This window comes from Medicago sativa, chromosome 5 (assembly GCF_051527215.1).
Source record: "Medicago sativa cultivar Bolivia chromosome 5, Bolivia_mono, whole genome shotgun sequence".
Lineage (NCBI taxonomy): Eukaryota > Viridiplantae > Streptophyta > Magnoliopsida > Fabales > Fabaceae > Medicago > Medicago sativa.
Genome location: NC_140753.1, coordinates 55,853,999 through 55,866,276, shown reverse-complemented (window position 1 = coordinate 55,866,276; position 12,278 = coordinate 55,853,999). Strand labels below are relative to the sequence as shown.

General features: G+C 32.5%; 1 protein-coding gene and 1 pseudogene across 3 annotated transcripts; one reads left to right on the top strand and one right to left on the bottom strand.

The window, feature by feature from the left end:
• Positions 1-2,554: 2,554 nt before the first annotated feature.
• On the top strand, positions 2,555-6,059 carry LOC146923253 (putative disease resistance protein RGA1 pseudogene; annotated as a pseudogene). The gene has a single exon (XR_015012804.1). The product of XR_015012804.1 is annotated as a putative disease resistance protein RGA1 pseudogene (transcript).
• A 240-nt stretch (positions 6,060-6,299) lies between these two features.
• On the bottom strand, positions 6,300-11,607 carry LOC146923252 (potassium transporter 1). Of its 2 annotated transcripts, none has more exons than XM_085715936.1 (9): positions 11,520-11,607; positions 11,186-11,429; positions 10,272-10,517; positions 9,356-9,406; positions 9,015-9,275; positions 8,500-8,552; positions 8,285-8,399; positions 7,946-8,200; positions 6,300-7,580 (listed from the first exon to the last, which is right to left on the bottom strand). In XM_085715936.1, the coding sequence occupies exons 1-9, from the start codon at positions 11,562-11,564 to the stop codon at positions 6,586-6,588; spliced, it is 2,265 nt and encodes a 754-aa protein (XP_085572062.1). In that variant the 5' UTR covers positions 11,565-11,607; the 3' UTR covers positions 6,300-6,585. The 2 variants fall into 2 exon arrangements, with proteins under 2 accessions (XP_085572062.1, XP_085572063.1); XM_085715937.1 differs by having other exon boundaries at positions 9,015-9,173.
• Positions 11,608-12,278: the final 671 nt, after the last annotated feature.

Below are 12,278 nucleotides of genomic sequence, written 5' to 3'. Positions count from 1 at the left end.
CCAGAGCTATGTATGGACTTAGTCCACCGAAATTTGCTATCAGAAGAAATCAATTATGAGACCTTAAGAGGAGTAGACTTCAAAATTTGAAACTAACACCACTAAGCCAACCCAAATGGGTTAAAAATATTTATACTTAATTTCATACTTATTAAAAATTTTAGGCATCATTGATTAACTTTCTTGACTCTAAAAATGTAATTATAATTTTTAAGGTTAAATAAGTTTTTTGTCCTCATAAATATAGTCAATTTCGATTTTAGTTCTCATAAAAAAAGTAACATGTTTTGGTCCGTATAACAAATTTCAGCATATAATTTTAGTCCTTATTAAATTAAAATTTGTTTAATTATATTAAAACTTTTAAAATTTTGAATGATTTTTTACAAACATATTAATAACATTATAAGAAACTCTTTTATAAAAATATTAGATTTTTTTAACACGTAATGAATTAAATATGAATCTTTTAGGGTGTGTTTGTTTCAAGGATTAAATTTACAATCATGGGAATAAAATTCCGTGAGACATTATTCATAGGAATCTTAATCCTACTGAAGTGTTTGGTAATTAATTTAACTTTTCAGGGATATTTTTAAATATATTTAATTTATAATTTTTTAAAAAAAATAAAAGAGTTAAAATAGCGTGAGAGTGGGAAGTTATGGGTGGGTTACCTCTTATTTCCATGAGAATACTCCATCCGTCTATTAATATTAGTCGTTTAAGGTTTATGCACGATTATTAAGGAAATGATTAGTTGTGTTGATTTTGATGGTAAAATTAGTATCATTTACTAAAACACCCTTATTAATTGTAGTTAGTGGAGTAGTTAAGTTGGATGAAATTCAATAAATAAAGGTATAATGATGGAAAAACATAATAAATGCTGCATTGGTATTCTAAAGTGACAATTATTTTGAGAAAAATAAAAAACAGTAAAGAGACAATTATTGTGAGACGGAGGGAGTAAAAGATTCTCATACTTTAACATGTGAATAAAAAGTGGAAAAATCATGTGTGAATTTTATTTTGAGGAATAAAATGTACCTAGACATAATTTATGATAACTTGAAACAAACATGGGAACCAAGGATTCCCAATGTCACATTTCTGGAAATAAATTTGCAATCTATGAAACAAACACCCCCTTAAGGATCAAAATTTCAAGATAAAAGTAATGAAAATTTGGACCTAAAAATCAAAGTTTCTGCTCATTTTTATGGAGTAACTTTTAATAACATTCTAAACAAGTATGTAAAAAATCGTTCAAAAATTTAAAAATTTAAACATACTTAAATAAATTTTAATTTAACAATGACTAAAACTATGTGCTGAATTTTTTTATAGGAACCAAAAACATGTAACTTTTTTTACGAGGACTAAAAAAATTAATTATATTTATAAAGACCAAAAACTTATTTAACTCTAGTTTTTAAACCGTTTTTCATGGAAACTTATTTGTAAAAAAAAAAAAAAAAAAGAATCACAAAAAAAATAAAAGGTTAAATATGTATCATTTGAAGTCTAGTCATGTGTATCATTTGAAATTTTGAATTGTTTTTTTCGCAGTCATGTTTAGTATAATATAGAATTCTCTTTTAAAAAAGTTTGATTTTATTTTAACGATAGATGATTAAATATAAATTTTTATATTTTTGATGCTTAAAAATTAATATTTAACCCGTGTTTTGTTAATTTTTTTTTAAGAGGTTCTTATACTCTTTCAAAGTTATCAGCTACGGTGATAAAGGTCTCTGCCTTGAACTGAGTTCATTTGATAATAACGTTAATAATAGTGTTAATAAATTAAGCAAGAACTACAGCTAGCATGAACAAGAAAATGAGAGAAATTGTATCAACCTATTGATTAGTTGAAAGTTGAAACTGTATATTTTTCATTTTTTTTTAACTATCAATGTTTATAAATTTATATTATTTTTATCTATATCATTTTTGGATTTAAATGTTACATATGAACTATTTTTGATCAAGTAGTATATTGATTAAAATTTTAACTTTAAAGTAAATAAATAAAAAAATCTGAGATTCGAATCTTTAGCCCTCCATATACAATGTAATGTTGCTACCGATCGAACTATACTCACGAAAACTTTAACAATTATTACTACTAAATGAAATAAAATAGTATAGTGGATATTTGCTTATTATTCAAAGTTATTTCTTCATTTGTACATATAAAATTATTTAGAAAGAAAAAACATGTATAGAAGAGAAGATAGGGAGTAGGTGAGAATGTAAGCATTGAATGCAATTTGAACAAGTCAAAGACTAAGATATCAAAGGTGGTTGCTATAGAGATGAATCAGGAATGTGAACCTGGATAACCTCTATTTGATTATTTTTCATGCATTTTTCAATCTTTTTTAATCTTAAATATATACTCGGACTTTTTTAAAATATTTGAAAAAGTAAATTTTAGATGTAATATTTAAAAGAGAGTGTTTAAAGCATTCATCATTACATAAACATTATACAATATCTAAATCAAAGTTGATATAAAAACAAGTTTAAAGTGGCTCAATCAAGCTCATCCCAACAATTGTACAATCCAGTGGTGTAAAACTAGATTGTTTATTGGTGTTCAAGTATGAAAACAAAGAAAGTCAATAATGGACCCACAATGATAAATTTGTGATTGAAAATCTGTGTCCTACAAACATCCCAATCTCCTAATCCTAATGGAACCTTGCAAGTAGCATCAATTATTGAATTTTGTATATACCAATTACATTTTTCTCACCGTTCTTCTTTTTACTATAACACTTCTCATATTTTCAACTCTTTCTTTTCTGAAAGAAAAAAAAAATGGCTGAAGCTTTACTTGGTGTTGTGTTTGAAAATCTATTGTCTCTTGTTCAAAATGAATTTGCAACCATTTCTGGTATCAAGTCCAAGGCTCTAAAGCTATCAACCACCTTAGATTTGATCAAGGCTGTTCTTGAAGATGCCGAGAAGAAACAAATAACAGACCGCTCTATAAAGGTATGGCTTCAACAACTCAAAGATGCAATCTACATACTAGATGATATTCTTGATGAGTGTTCCATTCAATCCACTCGACTAAATGGCATATCTTCTTTCACATTAAAGAATATCATGTTTCGCCATAAAATTGGCACTAGGTTCAAAGAAATTACAAACAGATTTGATGATATCGCTGAAAGTAAAAACAAGTTTCTACTACGAGAATGTGTTACGGTTAGGGAAAGGTCAATTGATGTGGCTGAATGGCGTCAAACTAGCTCTATTATCGCTGAACCAAAAGTATATGGTCGACAAGATGATAAAGAGAAGATTGTCGAGTTTCTTCTCACCCAAGCAAAGGGCTCTGACCTCCTTTCCATCTATCCAATTGTTGGCTTAGGTGGTATTGGAAAAACAACTCTTGCTCAATTAGTCTATAATGATCACCGGGTGAGTGACAATTTTGATACAAAAATTTGGGTTTGTGTTTCTGAGGCTTTCTCTGTTAACAAAATTTTGTGTAATATTATAGAATCTTTCACAAGAGAAAAGTGTGATGCCTTAGATTTAGATGTTATACAACGACAAGTGCAAGAATTGTTGGAAGGTAAAAGATATTTGCTTGTTTTGGATGATGTGTGGAATAGAAATCAAGAACTGGAATTTGGATTAAGCCAAGAGAAATGGAATAAGTTGAAATCCGTGTTGTCAAGTGGATCCAAAGGTTCATCCATTTTAGTTTCCACTCGTGATAAGGATGTTGCTGAGATCATGGGAACATGCCAAGCTCATCATCTGTCTGGTCTCTCTGAATATGAATGTTGGTTGTTGTTCAAACAATATGCATTTAGACATGATAGAGAGCAGCAGACTGAGCTTGTCACAATAGGAAAAGAGATAGTAAAGAAGTGTGGGGGATTGCCTCTTGCAGCACAAGCATTGGGAGGTCTAATGCGCTCAAGGAGTGGAGAAAAAGAATGGCTTGAAATTAAAGATAGCAGGATTTGGTCTTTACCGAATGAGAATTCTATTTTGCCTGCTTTAAGGTTGAGCTACTTTCATTTAACCCCAACCTTAAAACAATGTTTCACTTTCTGTGCCATGTTTCCCAAAGATACAGAAATCATGAAGGGAGATTTAATTCATCTCTGGATGGCCAACGGATTTATATCATCAAGGGAAAATTTGGAGGTAGAAGATGTTGGCAATATGATTTGGAATGAATTGTGCCAAAAGTCATTTTTCCAAGAAATCAAGATCGTCGATGATTCAGGAGGCATTTCATTCAAGTTGCATGATCTTGTCCATGATCTTGCTCAATCAATTATAGGATCGGAGTGTTTGATTTTGGACAATACAAACATTACTGACCTGTCAAGAAGCACACACCATATTGGTTTAGTATCTGCAACACCGTCATTATTTGACAAGGGTGCTTTCACAAAAGTTGAATCGTTGCGAACATTGTTTCAGATAGGTTTTTACAACACAAGATTTTCTGATTACTTCCCAACATCTATACGGGTTTTACGCACAAACTCTTCCAATTTATCATCGCTAAGTAATTTAATTCATTTGAGGTACTTGGAGCTGTTCGATTTCCATGACATAAAAACCCTACCTGACTCAATTTATAGCTTGCGTAATTTGGAAATCTTGAAACTGAAACATTTTTCTAAACTTCGTTGTCTACCGGAACACTTGACTTGCTTACAAAATCTCAGACATCTTGTTATTGAAAATTGTGATGCATTATCTCGTGTGTTCCCTAACATTGGAAAATTATCTTCCCTAAGAACATTAAGTAAACACATTGTCCGCTTAGAGATTGGATACAGCTTGGCAGAATTACATGATCTAAAGCTAGGAGGAAAACTAAGCATTACGTGCCTAGAAAATATTGGAAGTTTGTCTGAAGCTCGAGAAGCCAATTTGATAGATAAAAAAGAACTTCAGGAAATATGCTTCTCATGGAACAACAGGCGTAAAACCAAGACACCTGCTACTAGCACCGAGGAAGTACTTGAAGTGCTTCAACCTCACTCAAATCTCAAGATCTTGAAAATACATGGCTATGACGGATTGCACCTCCCTTGTTGGATCCAAATTCAAAGTAGTTTAGCTGTTCTTAGACTTTCTTATTGCAAAAACTGTGTGTGGCTTCCATCACTTGCTAAATTACCATCTCTCAAAAAACTCCAATTATGGAATATGGATAATGTGCAGTATGTGGATGATGAAGAATCAAGCGATGGTGTGGAGGTTAGGGGTTTCCCATCTCTGGAGGAGCTGCTTTTAGGTAATTTACCTAACTTGGAACGGTTGTTGAAAGTGGAAACGGGGGAGATTTTTCCCCGACTTTCTAAGTTGGCCATCGTTGGTTGCCCTAAACTTGGGTTGCCATGCCTTTCATCTTTTAAAGAACTCATTGTAGATGGATGTAACAATGAGTTACTGGAGTCAATCTCTAGTTTCTACGGCCTAACTACCCTTGAGATTAATAGAGGTGAAGATGTGACATATTTTCCAAAAGGGATGTTGAGAAACCTGACTTGTCTTCGAACTTTGGAAATATCAGATTTCCCAAAAGTGAAAGCATTGCCAAGTGAAGCCTTCAACCTAGCTTTGGAGCATCTTGGTATCCATCACTGTTGTGAGCTTGACTCATTACCGGAACAACTTTTTGAAGGTCTACGATCCCTTCGAACCATGGAGATTGCTTTCTGTGAAAGATTGAGATGCTTGCCAGAAGGTATTCGGCACCTCACTTCACTTGAGGTTCTGACAATTTATGGTTGCCCAGCTGTAGCGGAGCGATGTAAGGAGGGAATAGGCCAGGACTGGGACAAGATAGAACACATTCCGAAATTATCTATTAATTAGATTGAAGAAGAAGAAACTTTTGACCAGAATTGATCCCTTTTGATTGAGCCACATACGGTCTATGCGGCTACTTTGGGAGTGCAGACAAGTTTTCAAAATGATGATTCTAATTTTCAATTGGAAGTGTCTGTTGAACTGTAATTTTATGTCTTTCCTTGGTTCAATGATAATTGGTTTTCTTTTTCAAACATTAGCTTTATTAATTACGTTATTTGCTAATTCTGAACTATAGTTTCTATAATGTCAGGTGCTGGTTATGTAGCCATTAGAAAGGGAACATTAGTTTCACCATAAACACAATTTTTATACACCAAGATCAGATGAAATTTTCATGAAAGGGTTAACTTGAGAATAACCGTACAATCTAATTACATCTGAAATATATACATGAAAATAGAGAATATTTACATAGAAGAAAACAAAGGAAATAACATCTCAGCAAATATAAATAAAGTATTTTAATGATTGTGTCATATCTCAGTAGCTACATTTCAACAAAAGTACAAGTATATATATTCTACTTTTTGAAACACTTTTTAAATTACATTCTTAGATACAGAATCAAAGACTCTTTAGAGATCAATGATGAAAAACCTTAGAACCTAATGATCTTGATCGCTGGCTAGTAGAAGTCATTGTTAATGTTTATGACCAACATTTACAAACTATATCTATTCTCTTCTATGCAAATACCTTGGTATAATAAGGTTAGAGTTAGACATGGTATACCATACCAACTTCTAGCAAAGAAGTATGAGCTACTTCCAACATAATATCAGGTTCTCTGCAATTTTTGCTTAGAAAAGCATAAACGACATCTATTCCAAACTTCTTTAAAATGGAAGATGATTTTTTTGCCTCTGCATAGGAATGCCCAACTATATAAGTAACACCTGATTCTTTGGCTTTTAAAATCTGCAATGACTCGACTTTATAGGACTCGTCTCGAAGTTCTTGGCCATCACATGAAAATGGTAAACAATTATTTTCAGAATGTGACCAATTCAATTTCAAAGTGTGTTGTGAACCACCAAGATCTTCCATATTTAAGTTTCTTCCATCATCTATAGTCAATTCATTTGTTTGTTCTGGAACACTGTCTTCTATTTCTATAAACTGTATTATTGCAGATACCAATTTATTATCAAAATTGTAATTCTCTTGTTGCATGTCTTTGTAACCGTATCGGACAATGCACCGAAACATGTAGAACTCCTTCGGACCAATCCTGCTGATGACTAATCTTTCATTTTCACTGACATAAGGGACTTGAACTGATTTAGCACATACAAAAACTAACACCTGATGGAATGCAGGTAAATTTGTAATAAAATGACCGAAAATAGCCGGGATACCGGAAGCAAGATTACTGAAAATGAGACCGATTCCCGGTACACGGACCATGCCTAAGCATGGTCCTAAGGATAACATCTTGCTCATTGAGACCTTGTTTTCCACATCAAATTGGTGTTTCTTCATTGTTCCATAATTCCATGTGAACATTATGGCCATAAAAATGAAAGATAGCGAAATTGGGATCCACCCGCCTTCAGGGATTTTGCAGACAGAAGCTGAGATGTAAAGAAGTTCAATAGATCCAAACAATAGGAAACATGTAAGTGCTTTTATTATCCCTTGTTTCCAAACAATTATAATTACTAGTGTCATCAAACATGTTGTCACAAACATAACAGTGGTGATAGCCAACCCTGCAAACCAAGAAAAATAGTTTAAATTTAGTAATAAGTAAACATAAGAGTAAACAGTCATTTTCCCTAAATGTGTGAGGCTTAATCACAATAGCCAACGATTGTATCCGAATTACAAAAACGTCTCTAGCGTGTCTTTTGTTTGTAATGTTATGGACCGAATTGACTACTTGAACGTTCGAGAACTAAAACTAATTAATGAAAGATATGTTTGATGAATAAACAGACTAATGAAAGACGCGTTTATGTAGTTTTTCATTTTACTTTTATAATTTGATAAATTAGAGACTATTGTGACACCGCCGCACACATTTTAGGATAAAAATGATTGATTAATTTAAACACAATGGAAAAGGATATCATACCATATGCATGACCCATCATGTTTGTATCCCTAAGGCCAATTGTGACAGCTAAACAAAGGCACATTAATATCCAATTGATTTCTGGAACGTATATCTGTCCATATATTTTGCTAGAAGTATGAACAATCTTGACTCGAGGAAAACAATTTAATGCACAGCATTGGCTTATGATGGAAAACGTTGCAGAAATCACTGCTTGACTTCCTACAACAGCAGCAAAGGTGGCTACTATAAAAACTGGCCAAAATACAGCTTCTGCAGAAAAATAGTGGCACAGTTACCCTAGAGTTATCATAAACAATATCGATATTTTTGTGGTTTCTTAAAGTGAATTCTTGCCTGGTATGGCTTTGTAGAAACTTCTCTCAATGTCATAATGGTGCTTAGAGAGAAATGCAGCCTCACCCATATATGCCAAAATCAGGCAGGGATATACTAAACATGTGAAAGCTATCTGAGATTTAAGTGTAACTGTTAAATCGGATTTCATTTTTGTATGCTAGACTAATATACTTCTGATCAATATTGTTAGTTATTGTATACTTTTAATTTACCTTTATTGAGAGTGCAGAAAAATGACCCATGTCAGCATACATCGTCTCCACACCTAAGACAGTATCACATAGGAACATTAATCCCATAGCCCTTTAGCTGCTAATAAAAGAGAAATGATTTTGTACAACCAATTTCATACAACTTTCGCGAAAAAATGTTTAAGTCGTTAATGTAGTTGGCATAAGTGTTTAATTACGATTAGTAGATGGTTAATAAATATATGAGGTGTCGAAACTTATTAACCACGAATTTGGATGTGGCTAACCATAATTTTCAGGTGTTCAACTATATGAAGATTTGAACACTTGAAAATTATGATTAATCACGTCCAAATTTGTGCTTATTGAAGTTAGGTTGATGGTTAATGAGTTTTGACATCTCATATATCAATTAATCACTTACAAAGTTAACCACTTATTTCAGCTGCGTTAATCACTTCAAAAGTTGAAGTGAAAATTGTCCAAATTGGTTGTTCAAATAACACAACTGTAACAAAATTGACCAACTTAGGTACCTGTTATTGAAAGCACAACTCCACTTAATGACAACCATCCTTCAATGCCAGTGATTCTGAGAAACCTAAACATATAGACCGGAGAAAGTGCACAATATACTTGTCGGTTCCATCGGAATATATTGTATATACCAATACCACTGATACACAAAAGCCATGCTGCAACAATTGGGGCAAACATGAAAGCAACTCTATGTGTTCCATGATGCTGAATGGAGAAAAGGCCAACTAAAATGATACATGAGACTACAACAACATAATCTGCGCAATACATAATGTACAGTTTTAAAATTATGCATTGAATAGACATAATGGTAATGATCAAAGTTCGGCTGGCTTACTGTCATGGAGTTGGTTGATCTTAACTTGAACTCCTGAAACTGCTGAAAATACTGAAATAAGACACGAAAAGGATGGTCATAGACCGAAATGGACAGACAAGTACAGAACTTTATCTAAGGATCAACTCTTGAAACAGTATATTTTCGGTAGACAGTGCAATTATTTATTCTGAAATGTGCTTTTGTCTAATCACATTAATGAGAAATAATGAATTCTAGCAATTAGTAATCAGCTAAAGTTACAATTTAAGGAATGCATGTGTATCTGTGACATTGCTAATGATGGATAACATAATTCTTTTTGGTCTAAATATTATGTTTACAAATGTTACAAATGTTTTCATTTTTGGTCCCTGGCGTCAACTCTCGGTTTAAAAAAACTGATGTTGTAAATAGAGGTACACACCATCATTTCCATGTAGGATAACAATGCCGCATGTCAAAACCGCATTGGATGATAGTGACACGTAGCACTGGCAGGAACATCAGCACTGCCACACGGTGCTGATATGCCACTTCTATCTCCTCGTTTTTACTGACGTGTTCTATTAGTGTTGATGTGTGTCACTATCATCCAATGTGGTGTTGACACGTGACATATTCATCCTACATGGAAAGGATGTCATTTACTTGTATTTGCCACATCAATGATTTGAAACAGAAAGTTGACGCTACAGACAAAAAACAAATACATGATTTTGTAAGGATGAAAAGCAAAAAATTAAGGTAATTATAGGGACTAAACCCAAAATTCGCTTTATTTACTGGGACAGAACACATATTTAAACTATAAGACCAAAATCCCTTTTACTTGTACAACAAGTAACCAAGAGCCGATGTTAAGGTCATAGCTTACAGATATCATGAAATAAACATCATAATAGAATCTGAGAGGGGCTGCTCCTGATCGAACTACCTGATATTGCAGGAGTAATCACACCATCACCAATCGTCATGCAAGTTCCCAACAGAACAAAGATCAGCAGTCCTTTCTGGAACCTAGGGTGCTTTTCAAAGAACAGTTTCAAAAGAGAAGATTGCCATGTATCAGCATAATCTTCTGTTGAATAAGCAGATAAATTCTCATCTGTTGGTTGCTGATTTGGCAAAATGCTTAGTCTTGCATGTCTGCAGAGAAGTGAGTATAATGCAAAGGTGCCTCCTGCAGTACAATAACTGAACAATTGATTCTAACAATGGTTTAACTAATTATCCTAATTAAGGAACATAAGAAAGAAATTTTTAGATGCTCATGAGCCAAAGAGATTTCTTTTGATTTGTACAAGATGTAACTATTTATTCCAAAATGGTTTCATTTATAACAATGTGTTCCATTTTTATTTTTTGTTCCAAAATTTACATTAAATTTGTCCATTTTAAATTCCAAAACTATCCATTATTATTTTGTAAAAGCTATACCATGAACAAATTCATTACCAAACAAAAAAGTGACCAAATTGAAACCTAAAATAAAGAAAAGAAACCAAAAGTATAAAGTCTAAAATTAATCTTCAAATAGTTATCAATTAATTAAGTAATCATATTAGACATCAAGACAGAGAAGGAAAATTATGGCTCATACAAATTATATAAATTCAAAAAGAACAAATGACAGAATATACAATGCTTCTGTCATCATTTTATTCATTTGGTAAAGCAAAAATATCCAAATGTCCTTTATATGAGTTTTGGCTGAATAATAATGTGATCATAAAAATAATTGTGTCCTTGATGAGTAGTTATAATTGAGTTGACTTAAGCAGCTTAAAATCCAAAGGAATTGAAAAGACACACACCAAAAGTATCAACATCAATGATTGAAGATTGTACCTTCTCCATTATCATCAGCAGACATGACAATGAAAACATATTTGAAGAGAGCAATAATAGTAAATGTCCAGAAGATAAATGAAAGCACCCCAAAAATTTCTTCATCATCTTCTTTAAGGCTCAATTTCCCTGAGAATGAGGTCTTGTATACATAAAGAGGAGAAGTACTTAGGTCACCATAGACTACTCCAAGACTTTGGTATGCTAGAGTCAGCACATTTGCACAAGATGTCCTCTTTAAATTCTGATACATGAAATGAAACCAAGCATAAGAGATTAATAATAGATATACAGTATACACAATTTCATATTTGAAATGCAAGAAAATGAGTACCTGGTGAGATATTCCTTGTTCTACAAATTGTTCAGAAGGATTCATTGTTGAAACATATATACATAGAAGTGAAGATGAGGTAAGTTATGAAGAGAATGATGAGATAGAGAAATATATAGAAAATGAGTAATGGAAGAAGTGAAGTAGTAACAAGGCAAGTGGTGTGTGTGTCCAAGAAGTTATAAAATGCATTCAATGCTCTTTTAACTTTCTTTTGTTGGACTTCATTAACCAACCTAATACCTTCCCCTTACCCTTCTAAATCAATGATTAACAACTTTTTCTTAACTTTTTCAAAACTACTGTACACTGTTCAATTGAATTTGGATAAATTATAAGTAGTAGTTTATTGTCATATGTGTAGAGATATAAATGATGATTTATGTATTTTCAGATTTTAAGTTTTACAAAAATAAAACTATATTCTAACTTTATATCTCCTTTGTATGCTTAATGGTCTGTTTGTTTTGGGTGAAACTAGTAGGAAAGATTGAAGAAGGATAGAAAGTAGTAGGATTGACATTCTTTCCTTTGTTTGGAACCACATCAAAATGGGGGAGGAAAGGTACTGTTGACTGGGCCCCATACAAAATATGTTTCTGCGCTCTTGAGGATGGAAAGCATGGTGATTGCACTATTTTAAGTAAAATTACCTAAAAACCCACAAAGCAAATGCTTTACAACTTGACATTAAAATATTCTAAATTAAAATTAAAATATAACTAATGAAAGTAAATCTTTCCGGTTTTTTTTTTAATC

Bases quoted from the DNA above. Each gene is read 5' to 3' on its own strand.
- LOC146923252 (XM_085715936.1), bottom strand. From the start codon at position 11,564: ATGAATCCTTCTGAACAATTTGTAGAACAAGGAATATCTCACCAG. The intron at 11,430-11,519 runs GTACTCATTTTC...TTCATGTATCAG, and splicing joins AACAAGGAATATCTCACCAG to AATTTAAAGAGGACATCTTG. The intron at 8,201-8,284 runs GCAAGAATTCAC...ATTTTTCTGCAG, and splicing joins TTTCTACAAAGCCATACCAG to AAGCTGTATTTTGGCCAGTT.